This window comes from Pterocles gutturalis, unplaced genomic scaffold (genome assembly GCF_000699245.1).
Source record: "Pterocles gutturalis isolate BGI_N339 unplaced genomic scaffold, ASM69924v1 scaffold33055, whole genome shotgun sequence".
Taxonomy (NCBI): Eukaryota; Metazoa; Chordata; class Aves; order Pterocliformes; family Pteroclidae; genus Pterocles; species Pterocles gutturalis.
This window is the reverse complement of record NW_010142083.1, coordinates 1-26621: the sequence shown is the minus strand read 5'-3', so window position 1 is coordinate 26621 and position 26621 is coordinate 1. Positions and strand designations below refer to the sequence as shown.

At 41.6% G+C, this 26621-nt stretch overlaps 1 protein-coding gene across 1 annotated transcript in view; it reads right to left on the bottom strand.

Annotated features, from left to right (window-relative positions):
• The window catches only part of VSTM4 (V-set and transmembrane domain containing 4), a gene marked incomplete at its 5' end in the record, with an annotated part of 32379 nt that extends 10756 nt beyond the window's left edge, over positions 1 to 21623 (bottom strand). The window contains 6 exons of the mRNA XM_010084253.1: positions 1377 to 1438; positions 2136 to 2248; positions 7225 to 7258; positions 11370 to 11477; positions 12942 to 13010; positions 21225 to 21623. Coding sequence (XP_010082555.1) covers positions 1377 to 1438; positions 2136 to 2248; positions 7225 to 7258; positions 11370 to 11477; positions 12942 to 13010; positions 21225 to 21623 — 785 coding nt within the window. The remainder of the gene's footprint in view (positions 1 to 1376; positions 1439 to 2135; positions 2249 to 7224; positions 7259 to 11369; positions 11478 to 12941; positions 13011 to 21224) is intronic.
• Positions 21624 to 26621: the final 4998 nt, after the last annotated feature.

The following is a 26621-nucleotide window of genomic DNA, read 5'->3' as shown; positions in this document are numbered from 1 at the left end:
TGAGAGCTTTTCCTCAGAGGTCTGAAGACTAACGGATTTCTGATGTAGCCGCATGCCTGGGCGCAGTGGTTAATGCAGCGTGTGCAGAGCAAAGGGCGGCTGTCATTCCCTGGTGCTGAGTGCTCTCATCTGTGTCTTTGTCCTGCTAGCATAGCTTTGGCCTGACACAATTACCTACCCTACATGGATAAAAGCTTTTTTTTTTCTTCACAGACTTTTAAAATTTACCACTTCCTCTACTGAAACCTAACCAGTATGAGCTGAGCCCGGCCAAGGTGCAATCCCTGCAGGACCAGCAAAGGAGAGGTGAGCTCCATACCCAAGCAGCAGTGTCACCTAAGGTTTTAGCTGAGCTGTTCTGAAGTCATCTGGTATTATGCCTAAATATACTGGCTTGTACCCTGACCATGCTTAAAAGGGAAGAGAATATTTACTAACAATTGGTGGGAAGGTTCCCAGTTCTAATCCTCATCTGAAAGTGAAGCCATCACAGAGGCACTGAGCTTATTCACACAGCCTAACTTTAGGCACCCACCTTCACCCAGGTGCCTAAGTTAGGGAGTTAGTCACTCTGGGCTCTCTCTGTTGCCAGAGAAAGGAGGCAGGATCCCCAAAAGGCAATTCAGAGCATCTAGTCTGAGTTAGTTGGAGCATCAGGCTCCTACTCTCACTCATCTGCCTTTCTATTGACTATCTAGGGAGCCTAGCAGACCAGCGTCTTTATATACACAACTGAAAATAGCTGGTATAAAACTCTGTCTCTGTTACCCCTGGACGTCTTGTCCAGGTATTGCTTTGTTACTAAAGCAGAGAAACGTCTCTCCATCTATTTGATTTGTCTGGTGAATATCTTTAGTTTGGGTTTTTTTCATACAGAAATGCATATCCAACAGAAACTGCCATATGAGTTTTCCTCTTCTGTAATATGAACTATATACATACATCTCACTCCTGCAACTTCAGTTATTCCTGGCTTACATCACTGTAGGGCAGAAACAGGTCCCTTGTTTCTGACTTGAAAAGTCTCAAAAGCAGTGTGAGCAGTGCAGTTGTGATTCTGTCAGTAACTGGTACATTTTCCAAAGCACCAGTTGACAGAAGCATATGAGAATCAATAGAAGGTTTCACTTAAGACCAGGCTAAATTTTTAGACATGACGGCTCCTAGAAAGCTGGAAAACATAATCCAGTGTAACCTAATGCGCAAAAGCAAAAGAGCCAAGACAATTAATCACTTAAAAAAGTATTACTTGCAAAAAAAGAACTTGTATGATTTTTAAGCCAATTTATAGTTTCTGAGCCTAGAGTTCTGGCAACATTACAACAATTGTATTGACAGAGAAGAGTATGGAGAAAATGTCATAGAAAATTACTTACCAGTATCAATTTTCTTTGAGGTTTCAAGAGTTTGGGCTTAGGAAAATTATTGGGTATTGGAGCTATGGAAATAAATATTAAGGGGTCAATTCATATTATCATAATTCACTGTGATTTTTAGTATATGCATTAGCAATTTATAAATTACAGATTAATAGCAGATTAGAAGAAAATACATGTACTTATACCAGACTTTAACTGTATTTCAGGTGACATATTTTACAATGAAACATAATACTTATGAATTAGAAAAATTCCTAAGATTAAAGAATCTGACATGCAAAACATGCCATTTGCGTGCAGAAGCCCCAGCAAATACTCCTCGAGATCTGGTCACTTGTGACCTGATACACAGTAAACCTTTGAGTCCTTTCCCTCTCTGTCAGTGGCTCAGCACTGACAGTAGTGTTCAGAAAGTATGCCCAAGAGTTTGTGTGATTGACCCTGGAGGCAATTCCAAGTCCTCTTTGAAAGTGAGGTTCCCCAAGAGGTTGATCTTTATTTGGTCAGCTTGCTTGACTTCTCAAGTGCACCTGCACCTTGCTGACCAGCTTTTCAATAGCTAAAGTTGCAGAGAGGTGAGCTGCCGGTCACAGCAGCAAGCATGGGCCATTTCTTCCCCCACTGATGGGAGCAAGTACAGCTCACCCCACAGACACAGTCAGTGTCAGAGTGCAGGAGTCCTGACATCCCGCGTTCTGCTGTCCCTTCATGGTTGTGCTCGGGAACTGAAATACCTCTGCATCTCTCTTCTCATACCTTTTGCTGGGATGGCTGGTGGCTGCTCCACTTTCTCTTTCTCTTTCTTTTTCTTTACCTTCTTGGGCTGTAGAGGGGACATGCTTGTCACACTGGTAACTGTCTCCCCTGAGCTGCAAAGCAGAGATGCGTATGTGAGGAAAACTGAAGGCAATGGAGGGAAAGACAGTTTTTCCTAGTGAGTTCATGCAAATACCTCACCTTCCACTTGTGAGAGTCCCTGCTCAAAAACTTGGATTTTGACCTGGGGATATACTGAAAAACCCCTTACGGTGGTTGGAAGTGGTCTGAGTCTTGCATTTTTTCAACCATACAGCCTGTCTGAGAGACTTAGGAGTCTGATCTGTCCTGGCACAGAAATGCAAAGCATCAGGTTTAAACAAGACTCATTTCATAGCACCTATTTCTTAAAATATATATATGACCCCACTGCTGCACCCAGGATGATCTTGTACCCTCCTGTCCTCCAGGGCCAGCGGCACGGAAGGGTTAGGCGACTTGCATAGGCTCACACAGGAAGTGTATAGAAATGCAAAATCTTCAGTGCAGTTTCTGGGCTAAGACTGGCTGAGTGGCCAGGAAGGCGTGCAGCATGTCTTCAGACAGCTCACAAACCCACATTTGAAAAAGCTAGCTTCTTAAAAGAGGCCAGTGTGCTCAGCACATATAAAATGGGGAAACTGTGCCCCAGTCTCTAAACTCAGGCATTCCCCAGTATATCTGTGCTGAAAAAGCACTAGTAGGTATGAGGGAAGAGTACAAGATGCATTGCAAACAGACTCCTGTCCAAGAAGTCTTCTGTGTTTGGACTATTACAGCTTAACATCCTCTGAGATTTTTACCCTTGGCACTTCCCAAAGCCTGAGGTCATAAATCCTGCTTTGAATATTTAGGGCTAGGATATGCAGTCAGGTTGCAGCAATTGTCACCATGTGTCAGCTGAGCTGGGGTAACTGACTGTGCACGTGCTCCTAGCTTGCAGCTAATGTGAAATGAAACTGTATTGGCTTAACTGGTAATGAAAGAAATCTTAACTGACAGGTAGGGTGGGAGGAGAGTGTACAGCAGTTAGTTATGATGACTGTGGTGGTGGAGGTGACTTGGTAAGCAGTTGTTGCTCAGAAACATCTGACCATGGGCTTGCCCTGGGAATATGGTTGTGGGGACCTTTCTGGTCTGTGCTGGTGAGTTACACCACACAATGACATCCAGCCAGGCTCTCCAGAGTCATAACCACAACACACTGACAACACTGAATTTTAAATTGTTTGTCCCAAGTTGCTGTTCCTCTCTGGGTTCTTTTATTATTATTCAAACTAGGCCAAAGTCTTAATGAAAGTTTAGATGTCTCTGCTGTTGCCCACTCAAGAATAACTAAATAAGAGACACTATCATTTTACGTAGCTGTAAATCCAAATGAATGTCACTACCATTGGTAAAAATCACTCTGGATTTACACTTGCATAGATTACAAAAAGCCTCTGGTTTGCTGATTTTTCTGAGTTCTGTTCCATGTACACAGTCCAAAACATAGGTTTGCTGCCAAACGTTTTTTAAGGTAAAGGTAAAAAATTTTCATGATTTATAAATAAATCACATCAACTATGTAGCTGAGGGTTGTTCCAAGTCTGCCTGCACTATTGTGAACCTATCCCACAACAACCATTTGTTTCTATATTAAAATCAAAACATGAAATTGTTTAAAACCATCAGGAAATGAAACTATCCTGCCTAGCTCCACTGCCCAAACACGGCAAACTGCAAAGAACAAAGAATACCATAAAGGGGATGAGAATGATTTTTAATTTTTTTTTTGTTTTAATAATCTAAGATAATTAAAGGTACTACTATTGTTCTGATGCAGCTACTTTAAGCCCAATATGTGAAAAGGCTTAGTGTCAAATCATTGCATTAGTTATTATTCCTTCTTTGCCACTGAAAAAGTGAAGCTACAGAGAAATGTATTCGTAGCTTACACTTTTCTTTTAAATGCCAGGGCCATACAGGGTTAATTAATTCTGAGAGATACAATAACTGTACTTGCTGTCTTAGAACTGAGCTCCTCAAACCAAACAAGAAGGCTCAGAAAATACTCCTTGGCTCCAAAACACTGCCTCTTTGTGAGCTTGTCTTGTTCTATGTCTAAAAGGAAAGTTAGTTTTTTATCTCCAGCCCCTCCTCCAACCTCCTGGCTTCTGTTTCAACAGTGTCACGTTGTGCATTTCTTGAAGGATCTAAGGAGTTCTTAGAGAGCAATAAAATGACAGGAGTTTGGGGAAAAAACCTGTGGAAGGTGTCTAACAATCATGGCACCAGGACAGCAGTTTCCCTGGAGGTCATGGCTGGTATATCTGGAACATACTGTCCCAAGAGCAGGCAAACTACTGCAATTTGGGGCTTTAGCCTTATTACAGTCAAGGATGTGGGACTTTTCCTGTGGCTCTATAGGTCATCTATTCTCTCTCGTCTGCAGCAGGATGACAAAAAGTTCACTGGAGCGAACTGGGAGCTACTTTGAAATTTTCCAACTAGGGGAGCTGTGTAAAGAGGTGCCAGGGGAGGGCTGGGTACATGGTTCTGGTTCAGCCTGGCAGAACTTGCTCCTATGCTGCTAGATCGGCACCATGAAACCAAGGCAGTAGACCAACAGCTTTTTGAGGTGAACACTTTTTTCACCTCAAATTTCTTGTCTCCAGAAGAGCAGTCACTGAAGGACTGGATAGTTCAGGAAAAAAAAAAAGGAAAAATAAAGACAGAAAAAAAAAATTCCTATTTTCAAAACTATACCTCCTGGGGGTTTCTGGATCTGAAAACTGACAAAATGAGCTAATAACAAAGAAGATAACAGGAAGCAGGATATTTAAAGAAATGAAAACCCCAGAAAATAGAATTAGGTGGTTTGGAAAACCCAAAATAACTGTACTTTTTATTTAGGTATTTATTTTTAAATGTGGGAAAGAAATGGGTTTTGGTTGACTCATTTTTTTCCTTAATTTGTAATTGGTCAAGTAGCAAACCAAAACCCAAACATTTGCTTTGTTCTACTCAGGAAATCTGGATTTAATTTTCTTTTCTACCGAGGCCATTTTGTGAGACCTAGGGCAAATAACTTAGCCCTTTGAGCTCCAGATTCCAATTAAGTCAAAAAAAACCATTATGATGTCAAGACATTAAATATTTTAAGATGCTTAGGTATTACTGCGGTGGGAGTACAGACATTTCTTAGACACCGGACTATCAATGTAATTTTGAAACTGGATTCTGCTCCGAGTTTGAAATATCACTAAGGGAGTTGGAGCTGAGCCTTTCTAATCAAGGCTGAGTTTTGCACAGCATAGTCATTTTGACTGGCAGGAATCTCATGCAAATTATTTCATCGCTTTGGCCTAATGAAAATTTAGACACTGGGTTTTGGGTCTTAATATGTTGAATTAAGTTCCAAGATATGAAATATGCAGGTGAATAGAAGTGGGTTCAAAGGAATTAATGGTTTGTGTTTTGAGTAGAGGGTGGAAAATAAATAGTATCAAGTGTGAAACGTAACAAAAATTATTATAGTGTTAACACTTTCACAGCTCTTTCATTTTAAAGCCCTGCAGTCAATGCACTTCCGACACGTATTTGTGGGACCAGTGCTTTCATTAGCATTATCTTGCCACAACACTGAAATGCATGAAACTTTATTTTTACCCATATGGAGCCATGCATATCTTTCACTTCTGGAGATTCCATTTTACAATGAAGAAACCATGTCGGCTTGTTTGCCCCCTGCTGTTCAGCCTTCTAAGTTTAGTGTTTGCAGCAGTATCACTACCACATCATTTATTTCCCAGAGAGGCAGATTCTGTACTACAAGACTTTTTATCTGACTGCCATGCTCCATTTTTTCAGTCGTCTTTTCAATTGCATCTCATTTTCCTCCTCTACTTCTGTTCTCTACCATTCTAATTTGATTTCCTCCCCTTCCCCCTTCTTTTTTTTCTGTTTTTGTAGTTCCAACATTGTCCCAGCTGCTAATGAAAAAGGGGAAAGACATTCAGGGAAAAATGAAAACCGCTGAGCTGTCTCTGTAAATTTTTGGTGTGGTGCAATGGCTGGTCAGGGTCACAGAGCAAAGATCTTTCCATGAATAACATGAAAGTTTCAGTTTGTACTGGCCTCCCCTGAACTCTGTTGCTTTGTTGTGACTTCACTTACATCCGAGTGTCAGTTAGATTGAATACAGTGATAATCCCTTGAGAATGCACGACAAATTACACTAGTTGAGGATCTATGATATGCTATACTTGGCACTGAATCTCATAGTGTCTAAAAAGATACCATGAGAAACAGTATCTGTGATACCAGGGGCTACTGGATTTAAACTACAAGGCTAGAAACACATATTTTATGTCACTGAAAACTGGGAAACAGTTGTTCTTCTGTGTTGTTATAAGGCACCCCTCTTTAATCTTTTTTGTTTGTAAAATACCTCCATCATCGTTTTTTTACTGCAGTTCCAGCACAATTTATCCCTCAAGAAGATCATACAATGAAAATCAGTTTTATTGCACTACACTATCAAAAACTTTTGGCAGCCAGTGGTATTTAAAGGGACAGTGATTAATGACTGCAGCAGAAGTAGAATTTTTCCCATCACTTGAAGTCTTCAGCTGGGAACAGACTGTGGGCCTAGCAAACCTCCTTTGAGCCCTACTCCCTGCTCCTGGGTGCAGGAATCACGAGGTAACATTGTGGTTTGTTTTATGTACATGGAGGGTTTAAGTCATTACCATCTGATGAGGTGTTGGGAAATCCTAGAAAACCACACAGGATGAAAGCCGGCTTCTCCAGAACGCAATTCAGTGTCTCAAGGAGAGGCTTGTCCCTGAAGCACCTACAGGACCTACAACTAGATAGCTGAGGTAGATCTCCCTTATTACGCACAGCAGATGTTGGCTTGCAGGCATGTTCATGAGTTATGGACCTGGGACTCTTTATCCTGCTGTAGGCATTTTGGAAAACACCACTCATCTTTTTCAGAATACATAGCAAAACAAAAACAGAACTGGTGCCTTGGATTAGAGTAAAGAGAAGCGTAATCTCCTACCTGTTCTGGGGGCATCTCACCAGGTAATGCTTCACTGTTAAAGAAAAAAAAAGGAAAGAAAATGTGGCTTCACACCCACACAGTTTATGAGTTACAAACAGACACTGCAGATAGGCAGGTGTTGCTGAGGCTGTGGAGATGCCAGGCTGTTAACACTGGGAGAGCTGCTAATTGTTACCATACATTATATTGTGCATGAAAATGTAGTCTGACTCAAAGACATAGCTAGGCCTGGAAGATGGGAGTGTATCAAACAACACCAAAAATCTGCTGTGGAAGTGCTGGGCAACACACATTCCAGTGGTCAGCCCAGCCAGAAGACAGCTTGCTAAGGAAAAGCACAGCAGGCCAGTAATTTTACTTTGAAGACTTTTATTTCCCTTGTGGTGCCTCTATTTATTTTCAGAAGCCTGAAATAAACCATTCACCCACAGGATTTTTTCCACTGCTGTTCCTGATGTAAGCTAGACTGTGGCCTCAGGCATAAAGGGATTGCCTCCTGGGATCGGATCAGAGGTCCAATCCAGCCACTATCCTGTTTCTGACAGATGTGTGTGTGAGCTGTATAAATCCTTCTGCTTTGTATTCCTTTGAATTTGTAGCCCTAAGCAAGGGCAGCTTCCCCCCTCCCCGCCCCCCCCGCCCCAGTGCAGCCTTGTAGGAGCCAGGGTTATTAAGATGCTCTTTTGTGGCTTAGTGCCTTCAGCGCTCTGCCCAGGCTGTGCCGCATGCTGAGTGCGGAGACATGCAGGCAGGAGAAGAGGCTCTGGATCTTCTGGTCAACTTACTGCCAACTTATTTCTCAGAAGGAAAAGAGGGTGCATCCCTGGGCCATGATGTGAAGTTAAATACAACATAGACACTCTCCTCCCTTTGTGTTCTCCATTCTTTAAAGGGCCATGAAAACCAGGCAAGAGTGCACTTTACATGATTATGCCCCTCTCTACAGGAAAGTTTTCACATTTGTGCTTACCTAAATGCTCACATTCTAAGGAAGCTACACAGCTCCTAGTGGGGTGCATTTTAGTCCTAAGGAAAGGGGAGCTGAGAACACTAGGAACTAGGGCTAACACCATGTCTATGCGTAAGTCAGCCAAGGCAGTCCTTCCATCTGTCTGTTTGGCCTCTATAAATGTACAGGACGGTAGGCCTGACCTTTCAGGAGTATGGAGATGCCTGTGCACACTGTTGACATGCTTTTGAGCATCTCTGGGTATGTATTACTTTGTTCTGCCCTAGGGTCAATACTCCCAGCTTTTGAACCAGGGATTGGGAAGAGCAACCACTCCTGTAACGCATGGGCATAGGCTTTTACCAAAACCACAGAGGATTTGCCAGCGGCAGCCACTGCTGCTTCCCACAGCATCCAACAGCTGCCCTGTGCTATGGGCCAGCCCCAGCTGCAGTGCCAATCTAATAAAACCTAAGGAGCTCATTTGGTGAGGACACTCCTCATGTCAGAACCCTGAGGTGAGCCAGGATCTGCTCAGGTTTCGCAGACAGACACTCCAGAGGGATCATCTCCAGCTTCATCTACTGCAAATCCCAACTTTTAGTTCAGGTATGAGTTGCTCTTTGTCCCAGGCTGGGCTGTTCTTATAGGGGGCTGGGAAGCATTTTCCCTCCCTCTTCTCCCTGTGCTTACTTGGGTGTCTGCCTCCACTCCCTGTGTGTGGTGGTGGGATGGGGTGGGGCAGGTTATCCTTCTTGTGGTGTTAGGGCTGAGGAACCAGGGGAGGAAACTGGAGTGGAGGTAGAGTGGAGGGAGTTGTTGGTGTCCCTGTGATAGGGGTGGGGTGACTGGAGACGTTCAAGGAGAAACCCTGATGGAAATTTGCCCAGCAAGGTGAGGTAAGGAGAAAGTTTTAGTTATCCTGGGCCCCTGACATGGTCTCAAGAGGAAGAGCAGAGCCAGCTTCTCTTGAAGAACCTCTGAGAAAGATGATGCTGCAACCATCTCGCTGATGGTGGAAGAGCCTGCCTGGAGGCTTGGGATGATGCAGAGGGAGGATTGCTTTGCTGTCGCTGTCTTTCCTCCTTTCCTCAAGAAAGGATGGACTTCATTATTTCCCTGCAGGCTCTTTTCACACGAATACTAGGATCTGCTTAGTCCAGCCCATGATGGAGGTACAGAGTGCCAAGAATGGAGAGGAGGTAACATAGCAATTTTGAGGAGATTTGCCTTATTCTAACAGTCTGAATGAGAGAGTGCTGCTGTTGGCTGACAGAGTGGGTATCTTGTGGTCAAACCCTAACCCCTGGAAGGTGCCTCTGGACGTAGAAGTGGTAGAGGAGTATCGAGGGAGGAGGGGGCTCTTTGTGCCCTGTGTCCATATGGCTCAGTGGAGAAAGTACTCCAGTGGGAACTGCTGCTTCAGGGCTGAGCCTGCTGCCACCGCCCAGAGCCTGTGGAGAGCAATACAGGGTTGGTGGAGACTGTCTGTCACTGACGCTTCTTCCACTGGTGCTTCAGAAATTTTAATTCCCTGATGCTTAACTGAATGCTGAGACAATCAGTTGGGCTCCAGAAAATACACTGATCAGGTGGTCCTATCTGAAAGGTTTGCCTGAAAATCTTCTCTGTTGTATTGTGAGTGTCTGTCTGCTAAGCTTTATTCTATTTCCATTGAGTCCATAAGTCTCATGTTGACAGTATTTACTGGATAATATTCAAAATCTAAATAAAAGTGTGGTGAAGCCTGCAATTATTCAGATACCAGGGTAGTGAAGAAAGGATTTAGCAGCTCAGATGAAATTACTTTTTCTCTGTTGTATATGCTTATTCTATACTATTTCTGTATTTAACTCATGTTGGTTCAATGTAGAGACCTTGTCCCCAAGCTGCTTGTATGCTTACACCAGCATAAATCAACAAAAACAGAAGCAAATCTAGCCCAAAGTCTGTTCGAGAAAAACCAGAATACATCGGTGTGCCTGGTGTTTGTGGCTTCAGGGTGACTCACCATGACCAACATACTTAAGTGTGGGTACTCTGTTGGCACAAAAGCTTTGTCATCACTTAACAGGGTAGGAAGAATAACATTGATCTCGCTCCTTCCTCTTGGCAAGTAGAGTTGTCGGGCTGAGTTACAATCAGAGTTACTCTACTGAGCACACTACCAGGAAGATGGAGCCACAGCCTGAAATGTGTTTGTGGTCAGGCAAGGACTTCTGTATACATCTATTTTTGGTTTACATGTCTTCTCCCTCGTGTATCTGAGTCACTCATTCCTTCATGGTTTGTGTTTAGTACTGAAGAGGCAGCAAAGTCATGATTCTGTCAATGACCATTAACAGGATAAATCCCTAACTGAACTCTTTTTGAAAGCTTCTGTTCAGAGATGGTCCTTACACTCTCCTCTATAAAGGTGGCTGCTAAGCATGCTGGTATCTCATCCTTACAGCTTGCGTGAGGTCCCTAAATAAACTACTCTTAAACTGAAATGGAAAGTAGAGGCTGCGGTGGCTACTCCACAGATCTGAAATAACACTTTTGATTATAGTAGGGCTGCTTTCATGCAGATGTAGCTTCTTTGAGAAACCCTCTCTGAGAAAGAGAAGAATGAAACAATAATCCTTGATCTTGAAAGATTATTATGAAAGGGCAAATCTGAATGATGAAATGATGCTTTAGTTTGAAAGAATGCTACAAACAAGAGAGTGTGAATAACAACCCCCATATTCCTGAAAATATTGAGAGCTAATCAGGAAGAGAGGAAAAAAAACAGAACAGAATAAGACTGCTTTGAAACACCTCTAAAGGTCTGCAAAACTGTCATTCATGCAAAATGTTAGCTAGATCTGATCAGAATGCAATTTAATGATACAGCACTTGGTCTTCTTTGAAAGAAGTTCCAACAACCTTCAATTTATGTTTATGCAAAGCTGAAAGATTTTGAAAAGTCCAAAGCAAATTTAAAGTGAAATAGCTATTCAAAGGGAGCAAAATGCTTTTGTTCTAGTTTTGCTGTCAGAAAATGGTCTTTTCTACTAATAATTTTGTTTTGTTTTATTTTTTAAAAATTAAAATCAAGACAAGGAGATATTTCTCTTTCCTGCTTTTCCCACCTTTTCTGCATTCTCCTTCTCCCCCTCTCCCTCTTTGATAAGGGTCTTGCAGTCAGGAGGAATGACATTTCACTCACCTGTGGATCTCCTCTTGCTCAGAAGTGACTGACAGAGAATGACAAGTGTAAAAAGGAGGACGCTGATGATTCCTATCGAACAGACAAACACTGCGTACACATACAGATCTGAAATCCAAGCACAGATGATGGTCAGTGTTGCAGCTGTAGGCTTCATAGTTATATCTACAAGATCTAAATAGACCCTGGCCCAAAAGATTTAAGGTAACAGTTCATAAGTAGTTTAATCCTCTTGAAACTTTCATACAGTATCCTGCTCAGTTTAAAATTTGATTGAAGTCTCCATAGATGCAAACAGGTGTAACTACACCTAAGAGGGCTTACTTTAGGGAGGGAGGAAAGGGATGGTCTGGTCTGGATGGGGTTTGGTTTTTTTTTTTTTTTTTTTTTTTTTTTTTTTTTTTTTTTTTTGGTGGGGCAACATGGAAACAAAAGGACTTCAGTTGGATTATTTTCCAGTTCAAACAGCTGTACGTTGTAATTGGAGTTTTTTTTAAAAAAAAAAAAAAAAATTGTGGGGGAGTGCTGAACAACTGAGGAAGAAAGAAGCACTGGCTTGAAATTTTTGTTGTTGCGTTTGGTTTTTTTAAATTTTATTTTTCAATCTTCAGCCTCAGTCTCCCTCTATGGCTTTCATTCAGGTACCATAACACATTCCGAGTGGAGCTGACAGGAGTTGTGTGCCATGGCAAGTCAAGATGCAGCATTTTGTTCAGAAGAAGAAATCTTTAATGACTTATTTCTGCTTTTACTAAAACTCTAAATAGAGTACTTTAAGGATGCTCTACCCATTAATGTCTTGAAATGTCCTTAGGGATGCATATTGGCTTCTTTCCTGCTTTACAAAGAGGAAACTAAGCCTCAGAGGTCAAGTGTTTTTGTAGAAGATAGCATTGATAGAACTAGACCCCTGACCTGCAGTTCTGTGCTTCGTTCCCCTTACACAGTACAATAATATAGTTTGTAAATTGTGGTTTAAACAGCACGGCTCCCCACAGAATCAAGGCCAGCCTTCAAGCGAGCTCTCCTCCCTGGCAGGCAGCACAGCAGCTGCAAATGCCATGCTGGTGCTTCACTGGTGCCCCAGGTTGGGTTAGGAGGGGAAGGAGGGAATCCCAACTACATGCAATTTCTAGATTTCAGTCTCCTGGAACAGTTCTACACAGAAAATACTGCTTGCCTTGAAACTCAAGGGAGCTTTAAGCTGCTCCTGCAGTGCAGAGCATTTTCGGTGAGCAGTTTCTAAGGCTGGAGGGAGTGCAGAGTGCTTGGTTGCTGTTCAGACGTGCTTAACACCTTCCTGGGTAAGGGTTTGCATTTGCATTGTATGATTAGCCAGGCATAGGTTATTTTTGCATTGACCACAAGAAATATATCAAAAATTGAAGCTGAAGCCTTCCATTTTCTTTTCTCCAGCACCTCTTGTACTCTGTGTAATGGTTTCTCAGGAAAGGCTTGAGTTTGCACAGGAACTAGCAAAACTGGGCCTGACTGGAACACTTTAATTGTCCTGTAGCACTCAGCTAAACTAACATCTTGTGTAGAACCAGTAGCAATTAAATCCATCTTTACCTTCAAAAAACTTCCAAGCTTCATGTTTTTTCTTGAAAGTCGGATCATCAGAAAATTTTGTTGAAATCACTGAAAAAAACCAAAGAAGACATGACCAGAACTGAAAATGTGTGGCATAAAAAGTTAGGACCTCTTAAAGTAAATGTAATTCTGCCTTAGACTTCAGCACACCAAGATCTTCCTTTATCTCACAGGATAATTGCCTTTCAATTATATGCTTAAGTTATAGAATAGCATTATAAAAATGTCTTCCAGCAAATCTCATCTGGCTTGGCACACTCTACAGGTGCTGTATGGCTTAAGACTGTGTCCCTTTTGTCATCTTATTCTGGAAAGATGCAATGTGTGACCCTTCAACTGAAAGTTAAATGCAGTTAAGAACGGCAAGAGAATAGAAACACACTTTAGAAGAGCCTAGGCCTTAGAATAGGGTGGCCATGTGCTTGTAAGTTCTGTAAAGGCTTTGAGGGGATGGTTTGAGTATCCTAGGGAAAAAAGCTGCCACTAATGTGGTATGCAGCTGGTTTATTTTACCTCCGTCCTTGGTTACCCAGAACTCATACCTCTAGGTTTGCAATTTGTGTTTCGGTCCCACAACAGGTGACTTCTGAGAGGAGATGAACAACTTTTGCTAGAGAGAATGGGAATTTATTTTCCCTTGTAGTTATATATTACAAAGGATTTTTAACACTGTAGTCTGGTTATAAGTCTTAGAGGTTAAAGGAAAAAAAATTAATTGGAAGAACAGTAGCCTTACTGAAGGACACGGCTCTGAAGGCTTCCTGAGAACTGACTTGGAGCCAGCTACATTAGGCACTGATTTTTTAAAAAATAGGGAATTCGTTCTAGCAATGCTTGGCACTGAAGTAATCTCTGACAACATGATAGTGTTTCCCCAGCTCCAAGACTGACTTTGTAGGCTACTGATTTTGTCCAACTTGCTTTCCTTCCCAAAGGTCTTGTGGATGGCCCTTGGCAGGTTGGACCGCCCTGCAATTCCTACAACAGCACCCAGGTAATGCACTGAGACAGCCAAAGTGAGAGCACTGCTCATGAGTTCTTTTTCTTCTTACTTCCCTCAGAAGTTGGCTTCTATGCCGTGCCTTCTAAAGATACATGGATATGATATCTGCCTATCTGCAAAAAGAACACCCCTGCATGCATGGACCTTCTGAAGCATGTCCAAATGCTTCAGAAATTGCATATCTGAGCTGGAAAGCAGAACACATCTACTTATATCTACCGCAGTGTCCTTGGCTCAGGTGTAGGAACAGACTAGGCTGGACATTTTAACTAATGTAAACAGTTGGGTCACTGCTGTATCAATGGCTATTGACTGTTGCGTGCAGAATAGCTGAAGTTCTCAGCCAGAATAATTCCCCTGCCTATGGGTGGGATTTTTTTTCTCAAGAAGAGAGACTGCATGACCACAGGTTGCACGAGCTCACCTTTATAGCCTAGAAAAAGAGTTGTCTATGTTCTAACTCAATTAAGAGGGAAAACAGCTGCAGATTTTGCACAGAACTGTCCTCTCTTTTTCAGGAGGAGGAGTAGGCTACAGAGCTCTGCGCAGATGGATGAATGTCAGTATCATAACAGCTGTACAACCTAGCACTAGAATCCAAATGCTCTGATGGCTAGATCACTGTTCAAAACCCTCTGTGCTCTCCTCAGCCAGATTGCTTATGCATGCTGGCATTTTTTAATGACACCAGATTAGATTATCTCACATTAATCCAAGATATTTTTTTTCTGCTAGCAATCATCGCAATGCAATAGGAATCTGGTGGTGTCCTCCAGATTGCCAATGGGATCTGAACCTCCAAGAGAGGTTCATGTGGCAAATCATTAAAGAAGAAGTATCTGGAAAGGGAATTCAGTAAGGAGTGCCTTGTAGGGATGTGAGGTGTGAACCTAACTCAATGAATATGGAACTGCTTTCAGGACTAATGAAATCTTCTGTTCAGTTGTGATGGGAAGCTCATCCTGAATGTTTTAAAGAATCTACTCATTTGTCACATGAAAACATCACACATGCAGATTTTTGGCAAGTATTTTAGAATACCTTCCCTGAAAGAAAAAAAAAAAAAAAAAAAAGGGCTTTTGTTCATTTTGGGGAAAAGAAAAAATTCTTGCATTCCTGTATCTTGCAACATTTTTATCGTTACCAAATGCCACACGCAGCTAATATTTAATAGAGCTCAGACTCTGTTCTGTGGGAAACTCTGACACATAAACTTCCCAACATAACAGATTGTTGTGACCATCTCTACTTGTTTGTGTTGTCCGTGACAGTAGGATTATAGTTGGACTGCCTAATTTTCTATGTTTGTCTTCCTACATTGTAGTCTCTTCTCTTGGATTGTAAACCACTGGAACACGTATTGCTCTTCCTAAGAGTTGTGCAGTACCTTGCATAGTGGGCTTGAGGGATTACCCAACTGTAAATGATGTTTTGCAGGTGCTGCATATTTTTCTTAGAAGACTACTCACTATTCTGAGTTTTCTGATAGTAAGGCAGTGGGAGAACAATCTTTCTGATGTCTTTCTTTCCTCAAACAAACTGTTTTCTGGTGTATTCTGTACTATAATGAAGATCACTGACTTGGGTTTAGGCTAGGGTTGACCATACCAGCTCAGGAAAAGAACAGATGCCTTTAATAAGAAGATAAGGGAAGAGGAAAAGGTTAATCTTATCTTAGAGGGAAGATGTTGGGCTGTATCAAAAGAAGCATTAGCAGCAGGTCGAAGGAGGTGATTCTCTCCTTCTACTCTGCTCTTGTGAGACCCCACCTGGAGTACTGCATTAAGCTCTGGGGTCGCCAACATAAAAAAGACCTGGACCTTTTGGAGTGAGTCCAGAGGAGAGACACAAAGATGGTCAGAGGGATGGAGCACCTCCCATATGAAGACAGGCTGAGAGAGCTGGGATTGTTCAAGGCCAGGTTGGATGAGCTTTGAGCAACCTGGTCTAGTGGAAGGTGTCCCTGCCCATGGCAGGGGGGTTGGAACTCAATGATCTTTAAGGTCCTTTCCAACCCAAGCCATTCTATGATTCTATGATTCTATGTTGCATGGCTGGAGAAGGAGACACTTCTTGGCAAAATCAGGACGTGGATTTCTCTTGGGTTTACTAGAAAGATGTAACAACAGGTTTTTTATAAATTCTATTTGATGTCTTGTATTCACTACACCTAAAGGGGCAAACTGCAACAGTTAAAAATTTCAGCTGGGCCTTCTGAACACACTACAACATTGCTGTACTTGACAGGTAAGTCCATGAACACAAGACTGTAAGGACTCCATCCCCATCAGACAAGGCTCCCTTTCTGAAAAAATTTATTCTGTCCCTAAAGGAGAAACCAGATATGTAGCTAAACTTTTAACTGCTATTGTTATATGTTAAGGAACTGTAGCCTGCAACTTGTTTTTCCACAAGTCCAATATGTGCATCTGTATAAATCTACATGTGAGAAAAAGCATTTGCTACTTCTTAATGTACTACACAAATTCACACCTGCAAACCTGCTAGCAAATAACAAAATCTGAATATAAATTAATAGCAGCAGAATACTACAGACCCAGTCGTAATCTCGTAAGGTCTTTTGCTTTGAATAGTGCTATGTTTGGTGGCTGACAAAGGCTATGTACTGAACTGCCCTAGGTTTTTTCTGCTTCAAGAGAAAGTCAGATTCTGAAGAAGCGGTATGACCCTTTTCAGTTCCCTCTGGAAATTTCTGTCTTACACAGTGACATCCTCTTCCTGTGTGAACAAAAAAAATGACATGCAAGGTTGTAAGAAATACTATTTCTGCATCCACCTGACGTGCAAGGTTGTAAGAAATTTGCCTGGTGCTTTAGCATAAAGATACGATTTTTAATTTGGCCATTACTGCAGACATACTAGCTGGAACAAAATGTTAGACAAGACAGCAACTGTGATGTGTTTGAATACTGTTACCTTACTTGATAAAGCACAAGCTGTACAATTTAAGTATCTGAATGCTTCAGGCAACTTGTATTGCTCCTTTTGCTGCATCCTGGATCTAACTGTAATATAACTAAATCCCTCTGCAATAAAAAGTGTAACTGATCATAATATACAATACAAAATGTGTTTGGAAGAAAATTTCCATGAAAAGCCCAAGTGTTACCCTTGGGAAATTGGAGACTTTATCACAACTCTGAAAAGAGTTGCCTTCCCTCCCATGTGTAGCAAGCCCTGTACACTCACAGTGCATTAACCAAATGCTAGCTAAGGCAGTCCTTTGCTTCCAGTAAAGAGGCTTTTAGCAGTGAAACAGTTGCTATGGCATTTAAAGATGTAATTTTTCTGATGTCTTCTAGCATTTTTAATCTGAATTTAGAACTGGAATAAATGCTCTTCCAGGGGGAGGCCAGGGTGGTGGTGGTGTCTACCTCAGATCCCCACAGGGCGTATTGTCAGGGTGTTTAGTCTACAGGTGGGCCTGCCTTCCTCCCTAGTTTAAGGTTTCCTGCTCTGCTCTGAGTTACACTTAATGCAGAAAGAAGCAATACAGCTCATAGAACCACAGAATCACAGAATGATTTGGGTTGTAAGAGACCTTAAAGATCATCTAGTTCCAACCCCCCTGCCATGGGCAGGGACACCTTCCACTAGACCCAGTTGTTCAAAGCCTTATCAGACATTGTGAGAAAGATTAAGTCATGAGTCTCAAATCCCCATCCTTATTATGTATTCATAAATCATACTAAAAATCAGGGGGAAAATAGTATTTAAAGGCTGGACTGAGAAGTTACATTTTTCCTTCTTTGCAATAACTAAATTGATCTGAACCCCACAGTTAAGCTAAGAAGAGCAATGAGAGGTTTCTGTGTTACAGTCAGCAATAGCTTGTGCAGCTAGGAAAGATGCAGAGTGGCTTTTTCTGTGGAGAGAGGATGACAGGTAGCCTGACATTATTTTATATTGCTTTTTCTTCTGCTGCCTTTTACCTGGAATATGTCATTCCTTTTCCAAGCACTCCTGACAAATCCATATGTTTCACTATAGGCATTTAAGAAATTCCACCCCTCAGTGAAAGAGAAAATGCTCTTTAAAATGCTGACCTGCCCTATGAAATGACATTATCACAGGAAAATCCTAGAAATTATTCTCCATCTGATTTTCTGGACTCCTTGAGTACATCTATTGGTCTGTTTTGCAAGTCCTTCATTCAAAAACACACTATGCACTCTATCTTTCAGTGTACTACTCTTGGAGGTTGCTACCTGGTCTGGTGCAGAGGATCTGAGGAGAAGGGTCAATATAGTGTCAGCCCCAGCTGAAACAGTTCTTTCCTCCTTCACTGTTTCTCTCTGTCTCTCGACACCAGACCTGGCTCTCTCTAGCTCCCTTCCCTAAAGTTATCCTCAAAATTTCTTCCCCAAAGCACTGGAAAAAGATGTAGTCTATCCTCTAGGAAACTCCAGTATTGTATGGTGGCCTCCTAGCCCTCCTTGTAGGCCTGCAAGCCTCAGTCCTGGCCATCCATTTGAGGTGTGCAAGAAGTAACAACACCTGGCAGTTGCTCTGAGCCTCCCCTCCTCTTCTCCCCAAGTGCTTGTTCTTGATGAGAGCCCTGGCTTCCCTTACCCACACCAGTTGCCAGGTTTGCCCCTTCCCAAAGGTGGGAGGCTGAGGCAGTTGGGGCGAGCAGCCCTCCTGCTGGCCAGTTCCTTCTTGAGAATGGCTGAATCTCTTCTTTCAGCCAAATCTACAGGGGTGAAGGAGTAAGAGAGGAGAGGAAAAGGAGAGCTGGTTCCTAGCCAAGCGCAGGAACAGCAGGGAAGAACAACTGCTGAGCGTGAAGCAACCTAATGCCTGAAGTCTGTGGGGCTAAATCATGCATGCAATAAAGTTTCATTTCATATCCCTGTGTGGTTACAAGACTAACCACTGTGTCTTGGCTCCAGCCACCCAACATGGGGTCGGTGCTTGTAAAACTTAATGCCTCCCAAGATTAAGATTGCTGAGTTCAGGAGATGTTGGGCTTTAATGTTTTTACTCCTCCCTGTTTAAAAACAGAAGAGTGAAAACAGCAACAAAAATCAAATAAGAAGCTGTTTTTCGAGCTGTGAAGCTAATGAATTCTGTGTCCCATACCCTAATGGCTTTCCCCTCCACAACAACCTTAGTACTGGCCTCCTTCTCCTGTGGCACGTCCAGAAGCCCCAATTACTGACTGCCACATGGAAGGTCACTGGGCACACAGCAGCTCAAGAACAGTAATTATCTTTTTTGTTCTTGCAGCTTTCCTTCAATGAGGAAGCTCATGCAGATCTTCTCGCCCTCTCCCCAGACAATTTCACATTTCTTGCACAACCTTAACATCTTTAAAACCATTATCTCGTTAAAATCAGCCCACAGATTCAAAAAGGGTTCACACTATAGTTGACAGTGTGATCATGTAGACTTTGATTTCCTTAGGATACCAGTTTATGGATTACAGATAACATTTGGCTGCAGGATTGTATTTCTGACCAGTTGTACTGATTGGCCTGACGATTTGTATTTAGAAGTCTAATGAACTTTGGTGAAGTTTTCTCTTATGTCCCGCTTCAGTGGTCTTCCGTGCAAAAGAAGCATGTCTGATGCACACAGCTGGGGTCTGGGTGCTGGAGGGCTGGGCTTTTCCCTGGTGGAGATATAAGGAGTTGGGGTTCTTGTCTGGACTTGGGTCCTGCTCTGTCATTATTTATATTTCTGACTGTGCAACCAGGAAGCCGGGGAAATCCTGTAAAAATGTCTTAAGAGGCTTTCCAGACAAGTTTTGTATGCCTAATAAGACCAAGTAGTTTAGACTAGGATTTTCTTACTGTTAAAATTGATCCATGGTCTTTGCTACTAATCCAAACAGAACTTCAGCTTTGGATGGTTAGTGTCTTTCATCATTGCTAGGAATAATCAGCTAATTACATTATGTTAATGCCATGATTTCTCAACGCAGATTTAAACACTGCTGGTCAACGTGAAGCTGCTCTTTATCTTTTGTTATATTGTATTTTTCATATCTTTGTTCTCATACTTCTGACAGATCAAAGTGAAAGCTTGTGATACCTGAGAGCTATCCACAGGAGAGCATACACTCACAAAGATTATTTTTTACTGTGACATTTCTCTCCCTGGCGTGTTTATAATCCAAAAGTAATACAGAAACCTGAATTACACCAGTGACAATGGTGTTGAGGGAAAGTGCTTCGGATTAAGACTACATAAACATGTTCAAATCCATCCTGAAAAGGCCTGTAGTCAGTGGAGTTTCCTCAGACCAAAATTGTTTTCAGAGCACAGCTAGGGCCATTTTCACCAAAACATAAGGTAGATAAGTAGGATTAGGGTTTCCCAGCTACAAGAATAACCTTTGGGGTCTAAACAGCATGATAAATTTATCATGAACAGGAATGGCAGAAACTTCATAAAGTACAGTTTCCTCCCACAAGTTTTTCTGTGGCTGCTGGATGAGCCTCTTGACTTTCCAGACCAAGCAGTCACCCTTCATATTTGGCATTATCTTTAGAGTTGGCCCTGTGGGAAATCAACTTTTCTGTTTATAAAACTACAAGCAGGGGCCTAGTTTGCCAGCTACCGGCAATGGCACAACTGCTGAGCTCAACCACCTCTTCAAAGGAGTCTGTTCTCTAAATCCAGTTTCATCCATCTCTGAACGTGTAAGTGTGGTGGCCTTACATTTGAGCTGACCCATCCTAAAGAGAAGGCTCATTTTCAGCTTGGTTCAAAGCCCTCAGTTGTTGCTGGTCATTTCTTTATCTAAAGTTCAATACCAGCAGGCTGGTCACTGATTTTCTAGCTCTGCTTTCCGGCTACAACTGGTATAAACAAAAGTAGAGAAGTGATACTAGAAACGCTACTTAGCAACTGCTATTAGACTAAAACTAAAAGTAATAAAAAATCCACAGATCTAAAATATAATGCTTCTATTTCTGGCTAACCTACTGTATATTCTTCAGAAAATAATTTATCTCTGTTTCTGTCTCTTTGCATTTAAAGAATAATGGCATTTGTTTATTCCCATTAGCAAAGTTGTAGAGACCTGTAGCTGAATGTAAAGGAGTTTTAATGACTGCTATTCTGGTAAAAGGCACAGGAAAGAAGTTGAGTATTAGGTTTTCTTCTCATATCCACAGATAACACGTTAAAATAACGTAACTTCAAACATCTTACTGGTGGACTTGCAAGAAAATTAAAAAAGGGATCATGGGACAAGAAAAATGATAGAACTGAAATCAGTAGTCTCTCACCTCTTATTTCAGTAGCTGCTGTGCCATTTGACCATGCTGTCCACTTATTCCTGTGTTTGCCAATTTCCTGGACTTTGCATATATAATGTCCTTGATCTGTTTGCTGGAGGCTTAGAATAAGAAATTTGTATATAGTTCCATGTTTCTCTTTAAGAAGATGAAGTCTTTGCTTGTGGAAATGATGAGTATAATTTCCATAATACTGAACAGATCCAAACTTTGTCATTTTGATCATCAGATACTCCTGGGTAGGTGATGCAGCAAAGACCCACCGCACAGCCAGCAAATTGTCTGTCTTTCTCTTTTGAGAAATGTGGCAGTAAAGGGTAGCATTATCTCCCTCCGAGTATCGTACTGTTGGTCCTGGAGAGACTGTCACATTTAAAGCATCAGAAACATCTGCAAAGGAAAGAAAAAATTGTGAGAATCCTCCATACTATCACAACAGTACCATAATCTGTCCCATTGTGCAAGTCCACAGCAGGTTAACTGATGGCATCCAATCAGTGTGCAGCAATTCAATGAGACTTTTGAACCTGACATCTTCTGTCTCTGTGAATGTTAAAGACCGCACGAGGCCCTCCTTCAGTGAGTCTGCTTTAGTATCCTTGCTGTCGCTATTTAATAAGATAGGGCTGAAGTAGACAGACGCCTTGCTGCTGTCAGAGGCCAAACATCACATAATCTTTCAACAGTCTGAACAAGCGTTAATCTAAAACTAGCTTGGAGCCAAGAATGTCTTTTGGAAAGCTATTCCATCACCAGCTCTTCTGATGACTTGCATCCTTCTTAGGATTTCCAGGCTAAATTCTTTCAATAGCCAGTTTATACCCATTTGTTCCCATTCTAACTTTAAGTTTAAATAGTGTTTCCTTCTCTAGAGCTTTCATCCTGACACCATGTAGAAAGCAATAATCTGGTCTCTCAGCCTGCACTTTGTTGAGCTAAAGAAGCCAAGCTGTTAGTCTCCTCTAGTAAAGTAGTGTCTCCATTCCACTATTCACCTTAGTAGACCTTCTCTGCATTGGTTCGACTTTAAATTTAGGTTTTGACTGTTTGGTGTTTTGGGTTTGGTGGTTTTTTTTTTGTTTTGGTTTTGTTGGGTTTTTTTTAATGTGGATGCCTGGAATTATAGACAGTGTCTGGAAGGAAGCTCTCCAGTGCCCTGTGAAATAATCATGGTACTTCCCATATTTGAGTAGAAATACCTTGCCTGGTATATCCCAGAGTTACATTGTCCTTTTCCGTTATGTTTTCACATGGGATTATATGTCAGCTTATAATTAAATAATATACTTGGGCTTTTTCTCTTCTCTGTCATTCACAGTTCAGTTCCTAATGTATCAAATAAATTCTTACTAATCCCCAAGTACGTGACTTTGCTTTACTAAGTTCTGCTCCACTTTTGTTACTTGGTCCTCAGTTTTTCCTACATGCTATCCCACTCTTACCCTAACTTGATAAGGTCACATAACTTCAGTGTGCGTACTTTTGTTTACTTCTTTTAGACAACATTTGTGCAAACCTTAGATGACACTTTTCCCTAGATGATCACTGAAGGACTATTAACCTCCCTACAGGCCTGTAACCAGGTCCTCACTTTACAGTTCCTGATGTCCTCCATTTTAAGTGGCATTATGCTTGTCATAATCAAATGGTCATCTGAAGCTTGAGGTAAATGTGTCAGATTAGTCCTTCTGACTACAAATTCAAATTAGTCTGACATTATTTGCATGACAACAATATGACATGAGATTATATTGGGACAAATGATTATTACATTGTTCCATTCATTTCTGACTCTTGTTTTTCTGTTCTTCATCATGAACCTGGCTTAGACCAGTTGTTTGTCCCTCTGCTTTACTTCTAACAGCAGCCAGTATAGGTGAAGGTTGAAAGAAGTCCATAGCTGTTCATTAGAGGACAGTGTTTCTTTCCTGACGTGATTTATGCTGGACTGATTTTCTGAGGCATGGGGATCAACACTCATTTTGTTTCCTTCCTAATACACATTAAGAATGTTCTTATTAGTCATATCAGAGACTGCTCTATTTTTGACCAACGGTATATTGTGGCAATGTGTTCCCTAAATGACTTGTAGTATGTAATCTACTGGTCTGATTGCATCCACTAGAGAGTGAACCATATTTCAACAGTGAGCAAGCACTCCCTGCAATGCACTCTGCAAAGCATGAAATGTCCTCTACAATGTGAATATTAAGCTTCTTGTTGTGTGAATATACTGCACTCAAATACTAATGAGAATTGCAACTCTGGGAGAATGATTTTTTCATTTCTGGACACTTTTCTAGCAAATCAGCTAGGAATATTTTAACAAATGGAATGAGTGTTTTGGCAGAGACTCTTGGCTGACATCAGCTCCAGAAACACAAACATATATTTATCTTCAAAATAAGCAAGTAAAGTATTTCCATTCTATTTCTGAAGGAGTATTGGAGGCAGAGACACTGGTTTTATTGCCCCCATGAAGCCATGAAATGAAGTGGTGAATTGTATCACCTTACTTAAAGTAAATACACTGAATTAAAGAACTTACATTGCAGCTGTTTGAGAAGAATTCTCTGAAAATTAATTGTACAATAATTGTTTTGGGTCCTTTCAATAAAGAACTCTACTGAATGGTGTATTCTTTCCAAGTAGACATTATTTTTTCTTTATGAAGGAGAAAATAAGTTGTATTACAAAAGGGATTTTTTAAATTTCTTTAAGAAAACACAGCTAAGCATGGTCTAGATTATTGAAATAATTATTTGTTTGTGTGTGCAATTCATGTAAGTGCCAAAGCAAGAGATTATTTTGGATTGTAGAAAGCACACAAGTAGAACAGGATGTTGAAATTTAAAATTAAGGCTGAATATCACCAAAAGCTTTCCAGGCATGAAACTTCAGTTATTATTTGCTGGAGTTATCTGACCTTGGTGCTTTACAAGCAGATATGAAGATAAGATGGCTACATCTGCCATCAAAATAAGGTTAAATTTTGAAAGTTGTACTGCTCAGAAAACAAGGAATAAGTTTAAGAATTTCAGCACTTTTTAGTTTTCTTACAATTACTTAGGTTATAAATGTTTAATGAATAATTTATAAAAATGTGGTTTGGATAAATGAGAAACACAAACTTTTTCTACTGATACTATGAACATGTTGTGAAAACTGTAAAGAAAAACAATTATGTCATTTTCCTGACATGTGAACTTCTTGTTTGAAAAAGCTGGCTAGGATTAATTGTGGAAGAGAGTCCCAAAATAAAAGGCAGAAGAATCATTGCTTAATTCGAAACTAGGCAGAACATAGTGCCAAAAAGCACCCAAGAGAAAATACAGAGGAACTCAGATATGGTGATGATGGAAGACTCTGCAAGAAGATAAAGGAATGTTGTATGTGGAGTCTCTGATCCCTTTCTAGCTGTTTCCACTCATTAAAAATTAGTATTTTATACCTAAGGCTTCCACTTGTGCTCTGGGGACACGCCTTTTTATAAGGAAATATCAAATTTTGCTCCCTTCATGTTGTATGATCAGTGGGAACCCATCTCCTTATCCTCCTTCTGTAGCTCCTATTGGTGCGGCTGTACAAGTGCAACAATGAGGAGAGTTTTGGAAATTTCCTGACGTATTTACTGTGAGCTCATCTCATCTTATGTTGAACAGGGTCAAGTGATGCTTTATGTAAAACAGAAAAACACTGTCCATTTGTCTCTATCCTCCCACTGCCATTGGAGCAGGAACAGTGGTGGATTTTGGAGGAAAGAGGTCATTTACCTCTTATGTGGAAAGGAAAAGTCTCAATCAGGGCTCTCAGACACCAGTGGAAATGTTCCTCCTGTCTGTAGCAGGCACTAGGTCAGCCCCAACATGAGGTTTACCCTTGTAATGGGCTCCTTGCCAAGACAGAAGACTCCTCCACAACTTGACAGCAGGTTTGTGTGCCAACAGAGCACTGAATTTCTAGAGTTCAGATTGCTGCTTCAAGAGAGGAATCACTGTGATTCTTCTCCTGCCTTCCCCGTACAGCATGATGTAGCCACTCAGGTGGATCTCACCACAAGAGTTCTAGTCTTGCTTCTGCTTGGAAAGGGAAACTATTTAAAGAAAATGGGAGGAGAGTGAGTCAAAGACTAGATTCCTTAATCATCAAACACGTCTCGCCTATTTGCAACCTGCTCACTTAGTTGCCGCCATCCCAATGTTTTAGGTCTTTGTGTCTTTGCTACCTCCACTTGCACGTCTCACTAGCCTGTTGGGAGTTAGGGAAGGTTACTGCTGACCAAACACTGTTTTGAAAAATCCTATTCTGAAAATAGTCCAATTCTGCTTACACCAGTTCAATACCAACTATTAGCTAGTTTTGGACTTCATTGTCTGCCATATTACATTGCAACACACTTTCACCGCACTGTCAGGAGTAACAGATAACACTTCTAGGAGCCAGAAACTTGTCTATGCCAGGGCTGTCTCCTCTGTCTGTGCTGGAACAGCAAAAAAGGACCCACAGTCACTGCTGGGTCCTTACATTTGGTGAGCAGTTTCAGCATGGCTGTGTTTTGTGGAAGAACACCAGCTACTTTGGTGGAGATACTCACAAGCAGAGTTGCTCCTGTGCACTACTGCTCACAATCCAGGTTCAGTGCTACATACAGGCCACTCTTCCTTCCTCCATGCAGAATCTACACACCCTTCAGAGCTGAGAAGACTTTTTCCTCAGCTGCTTCTGATAGCTAAGGGACTAGAGAGGCATGCCATCATGGTAGTTACCTTCTGATCTCGGATTTGCATGACCAAAAGCATATGAGGTGGCTTTGGCTTTTATCCCTGTTGTAGTTTGTTCTGTGAAACAATGCTACTGTCAAAGCCTGCTTTATTTTGACTTCTCTACAATTTGAAAATAGGAAGAGCAGATGAGCCAGGAAGAAGCAAAGCTCTTTGTTTAAATGAAAATAATTAGGAGCTGGCTAGCAAGATCACCAAAAGCAAACAGCTGTTTTCAGTTCAATGGATCTGTCTGCGAGTTTCACAAGTCAGAGGCTCATTCTGTGAGAACACTTCTGCAAGGACTAAAGATGGACTTGAACCAAACCTCTGCGTCTGCCATCTCCTGCCCTTTTGAGGTGAAGATCCAAATCCAGCTCTTTTATCAACCTTGAAATGAGTAGGGCTTTCCCACCCCCTAACCTCCACTGCACCTCGATGTTCAGATCCGGACGCTGTGTCCGTTTTTGCAGCTTTAGGATGAAATGATGGCCAATGCACCTTTGATTTTGGAGACAGTGAGATCTTGAGTGGAGGAGGTTTTTTACAAGTGACCCACGGGCTCCGTTTCCACTGGATGCCTATGGGACCTAAGCACCTGTGGAGAGAACAGTGCCAGATCTCCCTT